An 18,882-nucleotide genomic window follows, 5' to 3' on the forward strand; every position below is an offset into this window, starting at 1 on the left:
TTTCAATGCTAAAAATGACATTTCTATTTATTAAACATTAAAAAAAAAAAACTCTGAAGGTTTTTAGGAAGGTAAACATCTCTATTGTATTCCAGATAGATCGTATTCCCAGATTTAGCTTTCAAAGTAACCAACAGAATTAAATCCGTATCCGCCTAACAGTGTTTTGGGTTAACATACTGGCTAAGAGAACATTAAGAGGTGAGAAAGGGCAGATATTTCACTTTCCCATTTACTGTTGGAAGTGGAGCACCCATTAACACTATCAGTGTTTCGCAGAATGCTTTTTTCCTTTTGTTTCTCCTTCCCTCTTCAGTCTTTTGGCAAAGAATGGCATCAGAAAAACCTTTCACAAAACACATCAGGCAGCCTAGGGTTAAAGTGCTGCCTGAGTTGTGGAAGAGCCGGGGCGGTGTGAGGATTCGCCAGGCTGCAACAGAGGGTAATGTCACTTTAAGACATGTGGTACTTTGGAGAGGAGGGATGTAGTGAAACAGACTCCTGCTACTTACAGCGCGGTATAGCAGCCCTGCTCCTACATTTCCCTGCCCGACTCTGCCGGATGCACTGGCGTGGGGCCGGCTGGCTGACGACTGTACGCTGATCCCCATCAGGACCCTGTGCATTATCTCACCGTATCTCACCCTCACTTCAAACGTCTCGGCAGGCAGAGGTGACGCCAGGAGATGATTTAAAGGTGAAGATGACAAGCTTTCCACCTCCCAGAGCCTGGCTCCTTTTCTGACAATACCGATGTCTTCTTTCCTGGGAAAATAGGGTCGGAAGAGAAGAACATTTTTTTTTTTTAAATTTCTGATTGAGAAGACTGTTCTGAAGCTCTTCCTTTTTAGCATCTCAAAATTGTGGCACAGATGGATTTTAAAAAGTGTTAGATCTTTCCAATGAACACTCATAGAGTGCTCTGCTCTTGGCTGGATTTTTTCAGGTAAGAAGCCTCTTTAAAGATTTAAGGTTTCAGAAAGCAGATTTGAAACATATTCAAACCCTGTGTAGAGAACTGTGCACGGCTGGATGCATTATTTGGGGAGACACTTATTAGCACGGAGACAAGCTCTCCTTAAGAGAGTGAGCCAGGAGACTGTTATGCAGGAGCCTCGGAAGTAACACTGATAATTAAAGAAGTTAAATGGGAAAAGGGAAGAGTTGCAAATATCCGTTTTGAGTGCTAAAATCTATGTGGGTGAAGAAATGAGAAGGGAAACAGTCAATAAAGAACTATTAAGTTTTGATGGTGGTGGGATTTTTTTTTCAAGTTCAGATTCATTCTCGTTGCCTTTCAGCAGCGATTTGGGAGCAGCGACTGTGTACAGCCGTCACCCATGTTTTGTCTCCTGTAATGTTTGGGTATTGTGAAAAGGCCCTCGAGGTACTCATTTTAGGGTTTGCAGGAGGGTGTTGCCATGGGTTTCTACCAGGAGAATGCATCTGTGTTGCCCTGACAGTTCTGAAAACAATAAGGGGAAGTATGTTGTATACAAAAGTAAACAGTGGGCCGTGCATCTAATTGGAAAGTGAGTGGTCCATCTGAGTCACAGACCCGGCCTGGGTGGCACCGGGCTGTTGGAAATAACATGTCCCTACTTTGCACTTAATTATACTGTCAGCGTTTATCTATCTATTATAGTCCTCAAGCCTTCTCAGAGGCCACAGCTCTCTTCCTAAACCCACACATTATCCTGTATTATGTGCAGTACATATGGGTATAGTGTATATTTTTGCTTTCTGAACATCACAGTTTTTGAAAAAGTGCCAATTTAGAATAAAGAAGCCACACTGGGAGGTCACTAGCAGGTTTTCAACATACATTTGAAATTCTCCGAGGGTATCATTTGACAGTGGAAAGGAAAGAGAGAAACGATCTTGGTTTCACAGCCTTTCTGCTTAAGAGAAAAGCATGTTGTTCTTGTAAAGCATGGATTCTTGCATAGAAAATGCCTCCTATCACAGGCTGAATAAAGGCCATGCTTCAAGTTTGATTAATCTGGCAATATGAAATGCAGCATAAGGTGTTGTTTGAGAAATTGGACAATATGTAGCGCAGTTGAGCCTCGGTAGCTCCTGTGAGCCTCATAGGTGCAGATAAGACTGTCAAAGTTTCAGCGCCTGAGAAAAGGTATATGTTCATCCATAAATACATAACCACCTGTGTATGCATATTCATCAGCACTCTACAACAAATGCCACGGTGGAGTCTTAGGAGGCAAAGAAATACTGTAAATTACGGTTTGCTCCAGGATAGAAGCATAAGATCTTGCATCTGCAACTCATTCTGGCTGAAGACAATTCCTTCTGATTTTAAGTCCAGCCAGAAAGATCAGTTCTATCGGGAGATTACAACATGCCTCTGAGAAATGATTACTTAGTTTAGAAGACGGCATTGTGATTAAAAATTCATGACTGTAGAATTAAAAAAAAAAAAGAAAAAGAACCCACTCTTTCCTTTAAGGCTTATGTCAGACTTGCAATGAAGTTAGAATGAACAGGAGCCTGGGCTTTTCAATGCTGGAATGACGGCAGTTTTCAAATTGTTGTGTGAAACAGGATTGCTAGTTGGCATATGATGCTTCCAACTGCCTAATTGATAGTCAGAAACTTTATTTTTGTATTTTTTTTTTTTTGGCAATCCTTGGAGTTTTATTTTGTAGCATTTTTTAAAAAAATGTATGTACGATCTTCTGGAAAAGGTTTTCCCTTGGTCCCACTTTGTGGCATGACCTCTGCTGGACACTGATGCTAGCCAGCCAAGAAGCAAAGGAACATGACCTCCGAAACTCCCTGCCCTCACCAGTGGTCTTGCCTGGACCTGGGACTTGCAGCAGTGCTAACCTCTCTTGCTGTGTCTTCTCTTTAGAGAATGGCCATGGTCTCTGCGATGTCCTGGGTCCTGTACTTGTGGATAAGTGCCTGTGCCATGCTGCTCTGCCATGGGTCCCTTCAGCACACCTTCCAGCAGCACCACCTACACAGACCAGGTAAGGGAGCTGCTCCTTCCTCAGCCCTCTGGTCCCGCCGCTGGGCCCCTCACAGATGGAGAGTGCGAGTACGTGTGGGCAGCTGCATTCCAGAACATTCTGCTGGTTTGGTGCTCTGGGGGAAGGAGAGGGAACAGACGTGCCTGGGAGGCATTTCTATCAATCTCTCAGAACAGGCGGATCTCCAAGTGACCCCAGCCCTTCCACACACCTCGACGGGTGGAAGCCATTTGTTTTTGGATGCTTTGACCAATGGCAAAATATTCCACAAAAGGTGGAATAACTTTCAAGACTCGAGGAGTCTTAGGGAAGCACAGTGTCACCTTTGCCCATCTGTCCCTGGCATGCTTCCTCACTGGGTGTAGATGCTACCGTCAATCCGTGTGTGGTGAAGGATTTTAGGGGGAGGTAGTCCCCAAACTAACTTCAGAACTAAGTTGTCAGTGAAAGAGAAACTAAAGAAAGAGACATGTGCTCTTTCTTTTCTGGTTAAAGCGCCTCCTGTCCTCTCTCCTCCACTGGGTTCCTCTGGTTTGCTCGGTACGCTCCGCCCTAGGCGCCCCCTCCTCCTTTGTGGCATGCTCCGGAGGAGCCAGTTCCCTGTCCCCTGATTTTCTGGTTCTCGGTGGTGGCATTCTTTTCCACTCTCGGTGCACAGTGTGTTTCCTGCTCTTCCCTGGCCCCCTCTACAGCCTGGACTTCCCCCCTCAGTCCCTCCCCCCTTCACCCTCCNCCCGCCAGCAGCTGTGCCCGCCAAGGGCTGGCGAGCAGGTGCAGCGAGATGCTCAGCAGCACCAGGCTGCAGGCGGCGCCCGTGCTGCGGCTCGCGCTTCGGACCCGCCGGGAGGAGTGGCAGTGTCCAGAGCGGCCAGGCCTTCAGGAGCAAGGCGGGTGGCCGGTGCGGGGTCAAGGTCCGGCCGAGGGGCAGGCGGGCGGCTCCAGCCCCCCTCAGCCTGCCTTGGTGATTCCAGCATCCTGGTCCAGCCCGATGCAGAACTGCTGACCCCGGACCTTGGGAGTCCAGGTGGAAGTAACAAACGTGGGTGTGAGCATCCCTTAATCACGAATCTTCTCGGGCAGAAAATGCTTTGACTTGTCACATGGTCGTGCAAATAACGCGGGAAATCTGCCCTCATTGCAACACTAACAGAAAGAATTCCCGAGAGACAAGGCGTTGGAAGGGTTCATTCCAACTGGGTTTCATGTTCTGCCAGTGGCTGTGACCCCCACCCACTTTGCCTTGGAGACTGAAGTTCAGAGGGGCTGGGTGACTTGACTCAGACCACAGAACCAATAGCTGCAATTGCCAAGGGGAGTCAGTCCATCTGATTTCCTCCCAGAGACCTGGGACCATAGGAGGGGAGCACATGGAATGGCCTCTTAAAGGAGGTGAATAATATAATATTCATGATATGCCAATGCATGGGCCTCTTTGAGTGTTCAGCCCATTCTGGGAGGTGGCACTTGGACAGGGGACAGCAGAGCTCAGGACTGACTGCCATCTCTGTCATTTAACATTAGTGAGGTGACCTTGGGCAATTTTTTTCTCTGAGCTCATTTCCCATCTGGAGATACGTTGAGGATGTAAATAATATGACTTCCCAGAAACCCCTTTGTAAACTGTAAAGCTCTTCCTAAGTGTTGGTCATTGCTGGCATCCCTCTTGGCAGACAACCACCTGCAAGCCAGGGATGCTGAATGAGTCAAGTTTTACTGTGCACATAGCTAAGAGTACACAAAGCTAGGACCCCCTCCCTAAAGGGTTGTGGCTCCGTGGTAGTGCACTCATCTGCATGTGTGAGGCACTCGGTTTGATCCTCAGCACCGCATAAAAATAAATAAATAAAGGTATTATGTCCATCTACAATTAAAAAATATATATTTTTAAAAATCTGGTTTTTTTCCTTTTTTTTTTAAATCACATGGAACATGGCTACAACATAACCACCAAATACTATTTATGCACTGTGTAATCATAGACATGGTACAGTTTACCATGAGCGTTCGTATTGTTTATTACCAATCAATCAGCGTACAGGTTTGTTTTTCTCTCTCTCTCTCTCTTTTTTTATAACAGTTTAAGGATATTATGTGTATCAGAAAACTCCTGTCTTTAGGATTTCTTTTTTTTTAAAAGAGAGAGAGAGAGAGAGAGAGAGAGAGAATTTTAATATTTATTTTTAGTTTTCAGCGGACACACATCTTTGTTTTTTGTATGTGGTGCTGAGGATCGAACCCGGGCCGCATGCATGCCAGGTGAGCACGCTACCGCTTGAGCCACATCCCCAGCCCCTGTCTTTAGGATTTCTATTAAAACATCATATCTGTTATCTGAGAAGTACATATTGGGTTCTGTGCTGAAATTAAGCCCAGTGCTTGTTTTCCCATTCTGTGCCCTTGAATTTGTGTGTTACCAACCAGCATGGAAGAGCTGGGCGTCAGATACCCAGGAATCTGCAGCAATAGAGCCAGGGCCAAACCCACATGCTGACATTGGAGACCCATCTCAGCTTCACTGTAGAAATGAAGAAATCATAAATACCCGTTTTTAGATGCAGAGATTAAAATGATATTAAACTGAAAGTCCAGTGGTTCTACAAAATATGATTATTCAACTTTCCTGGGTTTTCAACAATAGCTCCAAAGATTAAAGTAATAGATCTTGGTCAGAGCAATATTCTAGATTATTTCAGTCTCTTTAATACAATCTTCTGTTTTGATTTTAAGAATACAAATATGCTTTTTTGGGGTGAGAGTGGTGACGTTTTCCTTTGTGGGTCTTAAATCTTCAAGGACAGTAATGAAATGTGTATGAAAACAAGAAAGAAATTGGGGCCAGTAATCTGCGACAACCCACCCCTAAATGAGCAAATAAATAAATAAATAGCTGGATAAATGAGCAAAAAGGAAAAACATAATCTCATTTTCTCAAATCGGTTAAAACAAGTGACATGATGAGAAAAAACGAGGCACCGGCAGTTCCTGGGTTTGCTACATTTGCCTAAGCTTGAAAAATCGCCTCTTCATGAAGCAGGAGCAGGCGGACTCCGCGTGCATACCAAGTATCTGAGAAATGTGCAAAATGACAAATCTTTCACTTGCGCCCGAGCCGAGGGGGAGAGGGGGCTCCACGGCCGCCCTCACCTGGGAGGAATGGCTGCCCCCTCCCAGCCTCCCACAGGCGGCTTCCTGTCCCCTCCTCACTGAGATTGATGGCACTCCCACCGCACGCAGCCAATTTCAGTCTCAAGAAATAATGGGCCCCACTGACAGATGAGTGGAAGTGGACGCCGGGCGCCCCTCGTGTGTGCTGCACCTGGAAGGCACAGCCGGCCACCAGGGTCCTTTAGGGGAAATGGTTAGAGGTTTGGGCCAATGTCTGCTGTCATCACATGGAATTGGGACAATGTTTTTGTGAGGCCGTGAATTTGTGATCTGTCTTCTCGGTGCGGTGGGTTTGTACACAAACAGAATGAGAATGTGTTAACTAGAAAGCTGACGGATTTTAATGTATTCGCCCGCAGTCTCTAAGCCCTTCCTATTTTTCATATTTATGGTATTAGGAATGCCCCATTTATTTTCACTTAACTCACTAGTTAAGGAAGATTAAAACAGTCAATCAAATGAAAGTGAATTTCAAAATTATAAATGAGTCAAAAGGGCTGTAGATTAACAGATTTCGTAATTTCAGTAATTTAATGTTTGGCCAGATCCGGTTGTTGTTTGGGGAATGATGTAGGCGATCACCTAACCTGAAGGGTGTTTGTGCCTGGTGTTTTCCATGGTGACTCTCTAGGGAGGACACGGCACTCTGTGTGAAAACTCAGAGTTGTGTTTGTGTTGTTGCAGGTAATTAAAGCTGGCAGCTTCAGCTTTGCGTGCTCACCCGCGTGTGCATAACAGGTGTGAAGGGATGAATGGGGTGCCAAACGTAGCCTTCTAATTTGGGGTTAGCTTCTCCTCCTTATGGAGGTATGAGTTATGGCAGCAGCTTTAATGGTTACTTAGATTTAGGTGTGTGGGTAGATGTGTAGGGGGTGGCCTTAAAACTTAATAAAATAGGGATCATCTCAAAATTCTTCAGCAAGAAGAGAGGTTCTTTGGTGATTTAAAATTGTGTAGATAAATTACAGGAGACAAGGAGTCATAAGTATATAATGAATCACTGATTCTTGAGTCATTGCTATTTTATTGACAGGGGTGTGTGGAATTGATATAAAGAAAGATTACCCTAAATAGGATCATCTATGTAATTTATACTCGACAGGATTTAAGGCTACATTAAACAAGCTGTGTGTGTTAGAAGTATTCATTGAGGACTTAATTATTACATACTGAACGTCACCATCCATTTTGATGTATGGCATTTTTTTGTTAAATTATTTGAAAGCATTCTTATATTCTTTACACTTAGTTTTACCTTGCTATTAAAAATTGCTTTCTAGAAAGCTGCTTGAGGAATATGCATTAGAATACCAAGATACATTACAATAAAGGGCTGGTCTTATAATTTTAACATAAAAGAAATAGTGGACACACCAGTGGTTCCATACTGGCTTTTTAAGAATGCCTCCCAGAGCAGGTGGCTAAGCGTAGTGAATTGGTCGGAGGATTAGAGCAGACAGGCTGTTATTTGGTGTAAGCTGGTGTAGTGATAATCCATGGATCCTCTGATTGATGATATCGACCTCATCCTAGAGTCAGAACTCAGCTATGGACATTTGCTAAAACCCCCAAACATCGAAACCAAGTAGAGAGGCAAATAAGCATTTCTTATCAATCCTGTGAATTTATCAGAAACTGTACCATACTACACACATGATTACTGATTTGAGCTCAGGCCTACAGCTTCCGTTCACAGTTAAGGAAAACAGCTGTTACACCACACTGCAAACAAAGATAACAAGAATTAGCACAAATGAATGCTCACGTTCAGTTGCTAATTTCTTAAAATTCATTTAAGATGATAATTTGAGCTCATTTTTAAAATTCTTTCCATTTTATGCCTTGTGTCAAAACCTCAGAGTTCAAGCATATCCACACAGGTGAACCATTTTTTGAAAATCATTTGGTAATGTCTCTCAACGTGTGAAATGTGTAAGCCTCTACACACATTTCTATTTCCAGAAGGCTACTACTAAGATTACTGGATGAGTGTGAGAGGATGTATACTTGTTAAGGTACAGTCATTGCAACGATGGTTTTAATTGCAAGAAATAAGAGAAAGTTTCACCTCCATCAAACTCCTATTGGTAAAGCGAATCGTGGTGCATCTCCACTGGTGTCGCCACTGCACAGGCCGAGATGTGCGTATGTGTGCTGACGTGGAGAAACACCCAAGATGTGTCACTGAGCGAAGAAAACAGGGAACAGAGTACACTGCGGAGAATGATTTTGGAAGAAAAAAAATCATACTTGTCCATGCACAAAACAAATGTCAGACTGGATGTGGACAGTGTTTACGTGGACTGGCTACCTCCAGGGGCAAGACTGGAATGGCTACACTTTGACTCCCTGTAATTCTGCATTTTTTTTGGATTCATCATTGGCATTAACATCTTTTGCTTTTTAATGAAAAGCTTAACATGTTAGGCATAAAGAGTTTTAATGGTAAAGTTAGAAATATGCCAAACGGTATTTCTAGATAAAGAATCAATAAGGGGGTATTGGTAAGATAATTCTGGGAGGCGCTTCTCCTCCTAGGAGCCTTGGTGTAGTGAGATGTCTAGGCCGGCTTCCTCGAGTTGTGGTTCCTGGACCCTGGACCCTAAGACGCCCCAGGGATCAGCGTTGGTGGGCTGCCGGGGAGCCTCTTGTGCACTGTGTGTTTTGCTCTCAGAGACTGGTGGCACCCGCACCTTCTGGAAGGATCTGCGGTTGAGAGGTCTGGTTTTGTACAATGAAGATTTTCCAGACTTTTCTTTGTTTAAATTTAGATTTCAGCATTTATAGCGTATATTCAGATCACGGGCATTGAGAAGTGTCTGTCAAGGCAATTCTGGAATCTGGTGCAATTCACCGTGCTTCTTTTTCCCACTGAGGTACTTAGCATAGAGTGGGTGCTCAGGAAGCACTTCCAGTCATTAGGGGAGGGGTCTTAAACTCTCCCTTTGGTGCTACCACTTGTGTGTGAGTGAGTGGGTGTGTAAATGTAAGATGAGATGCGTATGTATCTGTGTGTGTTTGCAACTCATTGACCTCTCAATGCAGTCGTGTGACAGAACATTACTAATTACTTCCAAGTGTAGTCAGACATTAAGTCCCTCTCACTGTTAGTCACAGGATGGGCACTGCCCCATCACCGTAGAGTAGAAAAACACTGGTGTTGAGGGACCCAAGAGGAAACTTCCCATAATAAATGGGGACGGTTCTTTTACTTCCCAAGTCTTTCGAGAGCAAGAGAAAAATCCAGTTCATCTTTGGAGCAGAGAGGACGTAACAGCAGATGAGCAGTTTTTTTTCTTTCTTTAGGGTAAAGAGAAAATGAATTATTTCATTAACCATTTGTATAAATTAATTAAATTTCCAAAGAAAATGTCCTCAAAGCACACAGGAAGCTCCCTTGGCCCATTGTTTCTTTCTCCTTCCTGAAATGAAGTCCTAGAGAAAGAAAAGAGGAGAGGTGTACTCAGAGGGGTTTTCCTGAGGCAGATCCCCGCTTCCTGCAGGGAAGGGTCAGACCAGGGGTCGCCCTGAGTGGTCCACAGGAGGGAAGGCCGCCCCCACCCTCAGGTAGGCTCTTCTGCGGATGTCCCTCCTGGCAGCCAGCTCCGTGGCACCCTTGTAGGCCTTCCCTGCTAGGGTGCCTCCACGTCATTCAGTAAGGAGCCCCAGCCTGTGGAGTGGGCCAGCGTCCCAAGAGTGGGCTGATGGAGTCACGGGCTTCCAGTGAAGATGTCACCTCCCAGATTAGCTGAACCACTCACAGTGGGGAAAGTCTTCCTGCTGAGACTCACCCCACGTCCTGGAGTAGGGTCAGCGGGCACGCTTCCCACTAGTCAGCCCAGGAAGGTATTCAGGAAGCATGTGCTCAGAGACTAGGCTGGGCCAAGTGAGAACCTCCTCTCCTCCCAGATTCAAACACTGGCGGGAAGGGACCGCCGTAGCCTCCTGTGATGTCATACTAGGAGGAACCGGTGTGGGAGTCAGAGGCCGGGCCTCCAGATCTCCCTCAGCTGAGGGACCAGAGCTGTGGGGCTGTTCCTTGGCTCATGCATTCTGTTAGCTGATGAGGTTCTGACTGTCCCAAACTGATTTGTTCATCTTACCCATTTGGAGCAGTGGGATTCAGTATGAAATTACCTTTGTGATTTAAAGGAGCCTTGTGCTGAGACCACTTGACAGTTTTCTGGGTGGTTTCATAGGTGGCAAGGCAAGGCCTTCAGGGCAGCAGGAAGGAGCGAGCCTGGGGGCCTGGCATTGGGAAATGCTGCGCGTGTGGCACCTGAGATGGGCCCGGGCGAGCCGACCACAGACATTCCAAGGCAGGCCAGAAACGTACTCCGATGTGTAATTTCCTTACCTGGTAAGAGTCAGGTGGGCCAAACTGACACTAAGGGCTCTCCTACCTGCAGACCGTCAAGGTACAGCCTCAGCCAAGGTTGTCTCCCACGCCTACCTCTCGTGGTTCCTAGTGAGTGTGCTGAACAGGTAGTGGGCCCAGAAGACAGGCCCCAGGCCCACCTTCTCAGCCTGCCTTCCTGCTGTGGCGCTCTGGTCCTACCTAGGAATGCCCCACAGGATGGAGCACTGCGCTGCTTAGCCCTTACGGGCCCCCAGGGTTTAGCCGGGGCTTCTAGAAGCAGAGCTTTTGCCTGATGAAGCCAGCGTTGTAATCAGAGGTCTCATTTGAATCTCAGCTAAAAATCAATTAATTTTATTTTAGATTAAGGTTTGGGAGAAATAGTAATCAGTAAGTGTAATAAAACAGAGATAAGCACCAGGCAGCACACTGATGCCTGTATAGAACTCTTAATTTAATCTTTTATTAAAGTTCTCAAACCCAGTTTGTAGCCCACTGGTGGGTTATAAATCTCTCTTGAAACGCAAGCTTTCTTCTTTGTTCTTGGGGGCAAATGATTCACGATTTCATGTTCCTTAATTTGGTATAAGAATAAAGACGACTTATTAGTAAACTAAGTTATCATTCTGCTAGAAATGACCCATCACTAGGGTTCACTGGGCTTTCTCAACTTAGTGTTGAACCAGGAAAGCTGGCTGTTAGCTCTTGGAAACACTGCAAATAATTAGGACCCATCCAATTTCAGGAAGGATAATGCGTCGTCAGTGTATCATGAGTGTTGTCTCAAGTTGCTAATGATTTTCAATTGCTGTGGTCTTTGCTTTTTAATTATAAATTAATGTTGGTTTGGTGAGTTTCCTCATGATCAATTAGTTTTTCTGTGCACTCTCGGGTTAACTATGTAGTGGAGGTGATGCATATTTGCATATTTTGCACTTAAATTTTTTAAAATTTTTGTTCGATTTTTTTTTTCTGACAACTAGATGATTTGGTCAGCTTTTCTTAACTGCAACTAAAATACCTGACAGGAGCAATGTAGAGGAGGAAAAGTTTTAGAGGTCTTAGTCCATAGATGGCCAGCTCCATAGCTCGGGCCTGAGGTGAGGCAGAACATCATGACAGAAAGGGCATGGAGGAGTCAGCAGCTCAGGACATTGACGATGAGGAAGCAGAGAGAGAGAACTCTTCTCACCAGGGACAGAATATACACCCTAAAGGCATGCCCCCCAGTGACCCACCTCTTGCAGCCATACTGTACCCTTGAAGTTACCCCCAGGTACTCACATCAGTGGATTAATCCACCTGTTAGGTCACAGCTCTTACGACCGAATCATACTCACCTCTGAACATGCCTGCATTTTCTCACACATGGACTTCTGGGGGGTGCCTCATATCTAAACCATAGCAGTAGAATCTCACTCATTCCTGAATGGCAAAGGTAGGCTCAGAGATGGTTAAGGCACATTCTTACTGCTGACAGACGTGTCTGTCACCACAGTAAAATGTGCTGTGTGGCAGCCCTTGTATGGCAACAGCATTTATTCCCTGCCTGTGAACCCCCACAGCATACTCTTGTGATAGGTGACATTTAAAAATCTTCATGTTCATAGGGGAATCATTTTATAACCCAGGAACATGTCAGTTGGCTCATCATGACTTGTAGAAATAATTAGTGATTGATAAATACTTCTTTCTAAGAATTTGTCATCTGAGAATTTCCTGCCAGGAAGTAGGAACAGGTGGGAACTAGATGTTTCACCTCTTCTGGGCACTGTGGTCAGGGGGTTTGAAAACCATTTCTGTTGGAGACTGGTCTTCATGGAACTCAGAATTTAAAAAAACAGATAATGTAGTGAAAAAAGTCAGTAACTCAAGCCCCTTATTTTTTGGAAATAAAACGATGAAGATGCGAACATGCCATTTGGAAGTTTCCCAGATGAAGTCTTTGAATTGGTTTGGTAGCCTCTCGTGGCTCCTCATCCGCAGGAAGTGCAGGGCGCCACATCCTGGAGAGATGTCTGGGAACCAGGTCACTGGGTGAACATTTGTAGAGCAACACTTTTGACAGCTGCTCCCAGGATTGTCTAGTGGGAAGGGCAGATTTATGGTATGCATGTTGCCAGCCCCTACTTCCATCCTTCTCAGGCCCACGTAATCAATAACAGTGGTCCTTCCTGCAGGGCCTGGATGTGATCTTGGAGTCTTCCCCTTCACACTGGAGTCTTCTCTCCACACTGTCTATCACGTGGTTGACATGGGCGTGCAGGTGTCGAGCCTTAGACCATCCCTGATGAGGGTAAATGGGCTGATCATCTTCAGAGCTCCTCTTTATCCAAAAAGAAAAGGGGGGAGCATTCCACAATACCCCTTTTTTAAACTAGAAATGAACACCATTTTAATTGAATCACGTTGAAGTGGAATGCGTCACCCATTTTCAGTGGCTACCTTTGTTTTCATAGTGGTTTCAGACAATTCTGACGGCTGAGAGCTGCAAGACCTTTTTTTTTTTTTGTCCCCCCAGGAAATGTTGACTCCTTCCCCATTCCTCTCTGACTCCACGCCTGAGTGCGAACCTGCTTGTGATATAGGCAATAACTGAGCGGGATGTGGGTGATCTTAAAGCAGAGAGCAGATCATTCTGAGCAGAGATAGTAACTCTGGACGCCCTCGTGAAGTGGGTGATCTTGTGTTGGGTTTTGAAGCCTGGTTAGGAAGTCGACTGGTGGGAAGAGGTCAGGGGTCCCCCGGATTGCCAGGGGAGCAGAACAAGTACAGACTGGAGACAGGCCAGCGGCCCAGGATGACCAGAGGTCCTGTCCCAGTTAAAACACATTTTGTATCGGTCCGATTAAAGCAAAAGCAAGATTTATTTTCCTACTTACTGCTTCCCAATGTAAAGGCTGCCTTATCAGTGCCCAGAGGTGATGATAGATGGAGAACTAGGCGAGACAGAGGGGAAGCGCCCAGTGTCACAAAGAAGATCAAGTCCGTTAATTACCAGAGAAGCAGCCGCCTGGCTCCAGCCAGACTCGGAGCCCCAGGACTTTCTCACCTCTGCATTATTATCTTTGTGCCCTAAAAGATGAGCTATGTTGCTAGTGTTGATTTTAAGTAACTGGCTCTCATATTAAAGGAAGCTCTGTATCTTTAACTCAAAGCCCAAGGAGAATAATTTTTAAAATACAACAAATTTAATACTTGGTATTTAACAAATGTTTATTGACCACTCCTAGGTGCAGGGAATTATGCTTCCCCAGAAGTAATAAACATGTATTTTGTAACACTGTATAATACACTGAGTTCTGAGATCCCCACCAGATTATAGCTCTGTGGACGGAGAGGCTTGGCCATCTCCAGTGTCAGGAACACAGTCAGACACGGAGGACAAGCAAATTTTTTTTGCTTGCTGAATGAATGAGTGGGTGGTACTGGACATCTAAAATCCTTGCACTAGCCTCATGAGGTGGAACGTCTTACCATCTTACCAACAAGGAGAAACCCTAAAGGAACAAGTTACCTGGGTCATTCATGGCCATCCATCAGGCACAAGAGGGCAACCTGGGGACTTCTGTGGCCTCTGAATAGCGGTTGGGGTTCCTCAGGGCCTGCTGTGAGGCCTCACCTCCTTCCTGGGCTAGGACAGCAGGGCAGTGCTCTGTGGACACTCCTGCTGCCCCCTTGCACAGGCACACTGTGGGTGCTCATGGGGGAAGGTGAGCAGAGCAGGAAGCGCTGGCCATCTGTGGACTCTGTGGGCTGTTCCTTGCACCTGGACAAGTTCTGCCTGCAGGGATATCAGCAAGGCATCTTGATGGATGGAAACCACACAGTGCCTGCTATGTGGAGGGCCACCACGCTGCGTCTGCCAGGCAGGCCTGTCCTGCGGCGTTTTGTGTGGTCTGCAGCATGTGGGGCGGGGGAGTTATGGCAGAGTCATGCCCTGGTCTTCCTCTGCTGTGCACACAGGCCTGGCTGGGAGTGCGCTTTCTCTCCTTTACTCCTGGACAGCACTCCTGGACTGCTATACTTAAAATTGGAGTTATAAATCATTTACAGTGGAAAAGAATTCTCTCCAACGACAGTTTGGCTTTTTTGATAAGATTTTTTGGCATTTATCATGTTGAGACTTTATAAATTATGTAGAATATTGTAAAGTGGGCTGACCTTTCTGGTAAGTGATTTGATCATTGGCCGCAGCGTCTTTTTGCTGAAATATTGAATTTGCTGTCTTTCAAATAAAACTCGCCAGGCCTACAGCCCAATAACATGTTGTAGAAACTGCTTGTGTAATCAGACTAGAAATCTTCCTTTCCACTTCCTGTCACCATCCAGATAAATACCTTCCTCTGTTCTGGAAGTGGCCCCTGGCTGGGGATGGCGGTCTCCCGGCTCACAGCCCTTCCTCCCACAGTGATGCCGGCACAGGCAGTGCTAGTGGTTACAGCCTGTTTTGTGAACCCAGCTCAACCTCTGAATCCTTCCAAGCCTAGCCCTGCAGGCCCTGAGTTAAGAAGCAGGACAGGGATGGCTTCAGGACAGTCACAGATATGTGGAAGCTAATTCACAGTAAGTGGGGGGGGCACTATGGAAGAATAGAGTTGCCTTAGATTAGGTGGAGGGGAGTCAAGGAGGGGAGGCGATAGGGGAATAGGAAGGACAGTAGAATGAAACAGACATTGTTACCTTATGTACATACATGGCACATGACTATTCTGCAACGTGTACAATCAGAAAAAAATGAGAAATCATACCCCATTTATGTATATCAAAGTGCATAATTGCATTCTACTGTTATGTGTAACTAACACAAAGAAAAAAGACTTTAAAAATAACCATATATATATTTTTTTAAATCAAACACCCCTCCCCCAAGAACTGCCAGCTCCCGACACCTGCTCTACACACATTCTGTACACACGGGCTCACCGGTCTCCTTGTGAGATGAAACACAAGGTCTCTTCCCGATCTGGGCTGTCCATCCAATGAACCATACTGTCCATTTAAAACTTAGTGGTTTAAATAGTAAGGCAGGCAATGCCGAGGACTGGGATGGCTCCCGAGTGGGGCAAACACCCTGTAGGCTTGGCATCTGCTTGCATCTTGGGAACTGGGTCACGGGTTGGTCTGGGCATAGGAGACTTGTAGCTGACCTTACAGCCTTTGCTGCTGACAGCTCTCAGCCTGAGCAGTCCATGGGGAAGGAGCAGCGGCGGGTAACAGACAACCCAGAGACCACACCCACCTCTGTCATTGTAGTCCTTACTAGTGCAAGGTGTGCATGAGTCAGTGCAAGTCTCCTGCTTCACCCATAAAATAAGGATTCCCATGTCTAAAATCCCTACCATAGAGACTCCGGTAAGAGAGAAAACCTGAGCGCCATAGCGGGTGGGCACACATGGCACCTTTATATTGCTTACAATGTAATTGTAAACACTTACATGGATGTCAGAACTCAGACCAAACAGGGGACTGCTTGGTTCTGACACAGGCACATTCTATCTCATGGTATTAAAAAGGGTGCACGTGGAAATTTTACAACCTGAAGTCTCTGAGCAGGTGGCCCCTGGCGTGTCCTCTATGTACAGTTGCCACTGAGGGCACTGTTCAGGAGGCTGGTGGTGGAGAAGCCTGACCAGTTGACTCCAACACCTAACCACCAACTCTCCCGTCCCAGGGTCGGCACTGCTGCGCTGTGGCTCTCGGGTGACATATGTTGGCTGATAGTGTTTCAAGTCTCCCACGAACTGTACCCAGCCAGCACTGGCTCTCACCAAAGAGGTCTTGCAGGAGCCTTGCTGAGTTCTTTGATAAAACTTTATTATCTCTTTTTAACTGTCCTCATTAACATACTTCAAAAATGCTGTTAAGTATTTCTGGCAAGAAGAGCATGTGAGTAATTCTACAGTAGTGTAAAGGATTTATTAATTATAATCTTTTCATGAGTCTATTTATATTCAATTGTGACATTAATAGGTTGCCAAAACAAACTAGAGCTAATTGTATTTAATTAAATTGTTGCAAACAAGTAAGGGTGGTTTATTACTATTGAAAGCAGAAAGCCCTATTGATGTCCTTGGTGCGCACAGGATTTGGTGGAAAGTTTTTTCTACTAGCTATGGCATCATTCATCAGCAAAAAGCAGTATAAAATGCTAATTAGGGAAAGCTGGATCCTGAGAGAGCTTTTGGAAGTACAAGCTCCCATAGTATTTGTAGTTGCATATCCAGTGTCAGGTCAATGAGGTTCCTGGAGGGGGTTCCTGGGGGGGGATTCCTGGGGGGGGGGGTTTCCTGGGGGGCAGACATCCCTGTCTCCTTCCAGCCCTCCCAGGAGCTGCAGACATCCATCTTCCCTCCCTCCCTCTTCTCTACCTCACACTCTCACCACACGCCACCACTCACACACCNGTTTACTTTCTTTCTTCTTTCTCTTCCTCCCTCCTCCCTCCCTCCTTTCCTCCTGCCCTCCCTCCCTCCCTCCCTCCCTCTCTTCCTTCATGGGTGTGGTGGGAGGAAGTGTCTCAGATCTGGGTTGCGCCTTCCAGGAAAACAATGCTTCATACAAGACCTTGAGAGGTAGGAGTGGGCCCTCCCAAGAGCAAGTGAGGGGTTCAGACCAGGACGGATTCTCAAGAAGAAAAAGGGGTCCCTGTGGGTCAGGAGGCAGAGGGGAAGTTACGTTGGAAACATCAGGAGGTGAGGGAGGAGGTTCTGGTTTGTCAAGGAGCAGAGCTTGACGCTTCCAAGACAGCAGGAGGGCAGAACAGAGGCAGAGTTTAGAAGAGCAAGAGGGAGTTAGTGCCCTGTCCCTTGAGGGTCCGAGACCTTGGGGCGCCTTACGTGGACTTAGTGAGCACCTGCTGTGTGCCTGGCCTGTGCCAAGCACCTTGTCCTTGGTCCTCACACTTGACCACTTCACATACTCCTCTCGTCCTCTTTCCACCAGTGAGAGACCCGGGCCCAGAGGGGCTCAGCGGGCTGCCCACAGTGTGCGGCTGGTGAGTGGTGACGTGGATCTGAATGGGGGAGCCTGGCTCCAGACGCCGTGCGCAGGTGACGGCAGGAGAGAGGACGCCATTGACTTAGGTGGACAGTGATGGGAAGGAGACAGGAGACAGGACAGGACAGGTGACACCATGGTACCGTAACAGAACACGTGGTCTTGACAGCTTCACAGGACACCAGCTCGTTCCCTGCCCGTGTGGCTCTGCTCAGGTTGGCTGCAGGCTGTGCCCCATGCCCGCGCTCTTCAGCCCAGACTCCATCGCAGCAGCTGACTGAACCACCAGGGTCCAGCCAGGCAACAGAGTTCTGGAGGGTCCGACACCAGCAGATGGTGCTGCGGCCTGGTGGGATCACAGGTCACCCCTGCTCGGCACACACTGCCAGTCCTGGTCACGGGGCCCTATTGTGCAATGTACCAATGTCCCCAGAAGGCACTCGGTGAGAAGCGTCTGGTGAGCAGCGTTCACGAAGGCCGTAAGATGGCCCGGAGGTCCAGGGTTAGGGTTAGGGTTAGGGTTAGGGTTAGGCATGCCGTCATTCTTAGACGCTCTGGCCTGCACATCTGTTCCTTTCAGGGTTTGAAGGAGGCTCCAGAAACCACAGGGGCTGGTCCACAAGAAGGCACAAGGGTCAATTAAAGGGGATGCCCAGACGGGATGCGCCCAGTGACACCGACTGTGTGGCTTCCTCTCAGCTGACATGGGACTGATGGTGTCGTCAGCCTCCGCCGCTCACTAAGAGATTGGGGATGAGCCTCCGAGGCTGGTGCTCCTGGGCCCCCAAGTGCCGGGTGCTCTTGGCAGCTCCCCGTCTGTCGTTCATTCTTCCCACTCCTTTTCTAGAAGTGTGCCCCTTCCTTAGCTGGCAGGCAGAGACATCGCTCCTGGATCGTATGCCCCCACTTGTCATGGATCAATGCTGCGGACACGTGGATGACGGCAGGAGGCAAAGGCTTGTAGAGGGTCGGGGCTGACTTTGGAAGAAAAAAGTTAATGAAGCTAAGAAAGCAGCGATGGGCAGAGGAGGCTGCCTTGTAGGTGCTAAATGACTTATTCTCAGACCCTAGGAGCCCGCTGATGCTATTCCTTCTCTCCTTCCTTTAATTAAGTGCTCTCGTAAGGCACGGTGACCTTGGCTGAAGACAAGTTGTTTTGGGGGAGAGTCAGGCTTCCTGAGAGCTCTTATTTAACGAACAGGGAATTTCCTCATTACCTAAAATAATCAGGGCTGCTGGGCAGAGCAGAGGGAACCGTAACTCACCATCGCAAGGCTGCAGGGGAGGAGAAGGAACAGGAACACTGGCTTGGTTCCCCTGCAAGGTGTGTGTGTGTCACACCCATCCTTACCAGGTCTGCTTTCCTAC

The 18,882-nt window shown here is 46.9% G+C and overlaps 1 protein-coding gene across 2 annotated transcripts in view; it reads left to right on the forward strand.

Moving 5' to 3' along the window:
- The first annotated feature begins 451 nt into the window (after nucleotides 1-451).
- The window catches only part of LOC107150119 (chemokine-like protein TAFA-1), a 386,218-nt gene continuing 367,787 nt past the window's right edge, over nucleotides 452-18,882 (forward strand). The window contains exons 1-2 of one of the 2 annotated variants that reach the window (XM_048786984.1): nucleotides 452-946; nucleotides 2,873-2,993. In XM_048786984.1, coding sequence (XP_048642941.1) covers nucleotides 2,876-2,993 — 118 coding nt within the window. In that variant the 5' untranslated portion in view covers nucleotides 452-946; nucleotides 2,873-2,875. The remainder of the gene's footprint in view (nucleotides 947-2,872; nucleotides 2,994-18,882) is intronic. The other variant, XM_015495072.2, reaches the window with a different exon arrangement.

Source organism: Marmota marmota, unplaced genomic scaffold, assembly GCF_001458135.2.
Source record: "Marmota marmota marmota unplaced genomic scaffold, marMar, whole genome shotgun sequence".
In the NCBI taxonomy this organism is placed as follows: domain Eukaryota; kingdom Metazoa; phylum Chordata; class Mammalia; order Rodentia; family Sciuridae; genus Marmota; species Marmota marmota.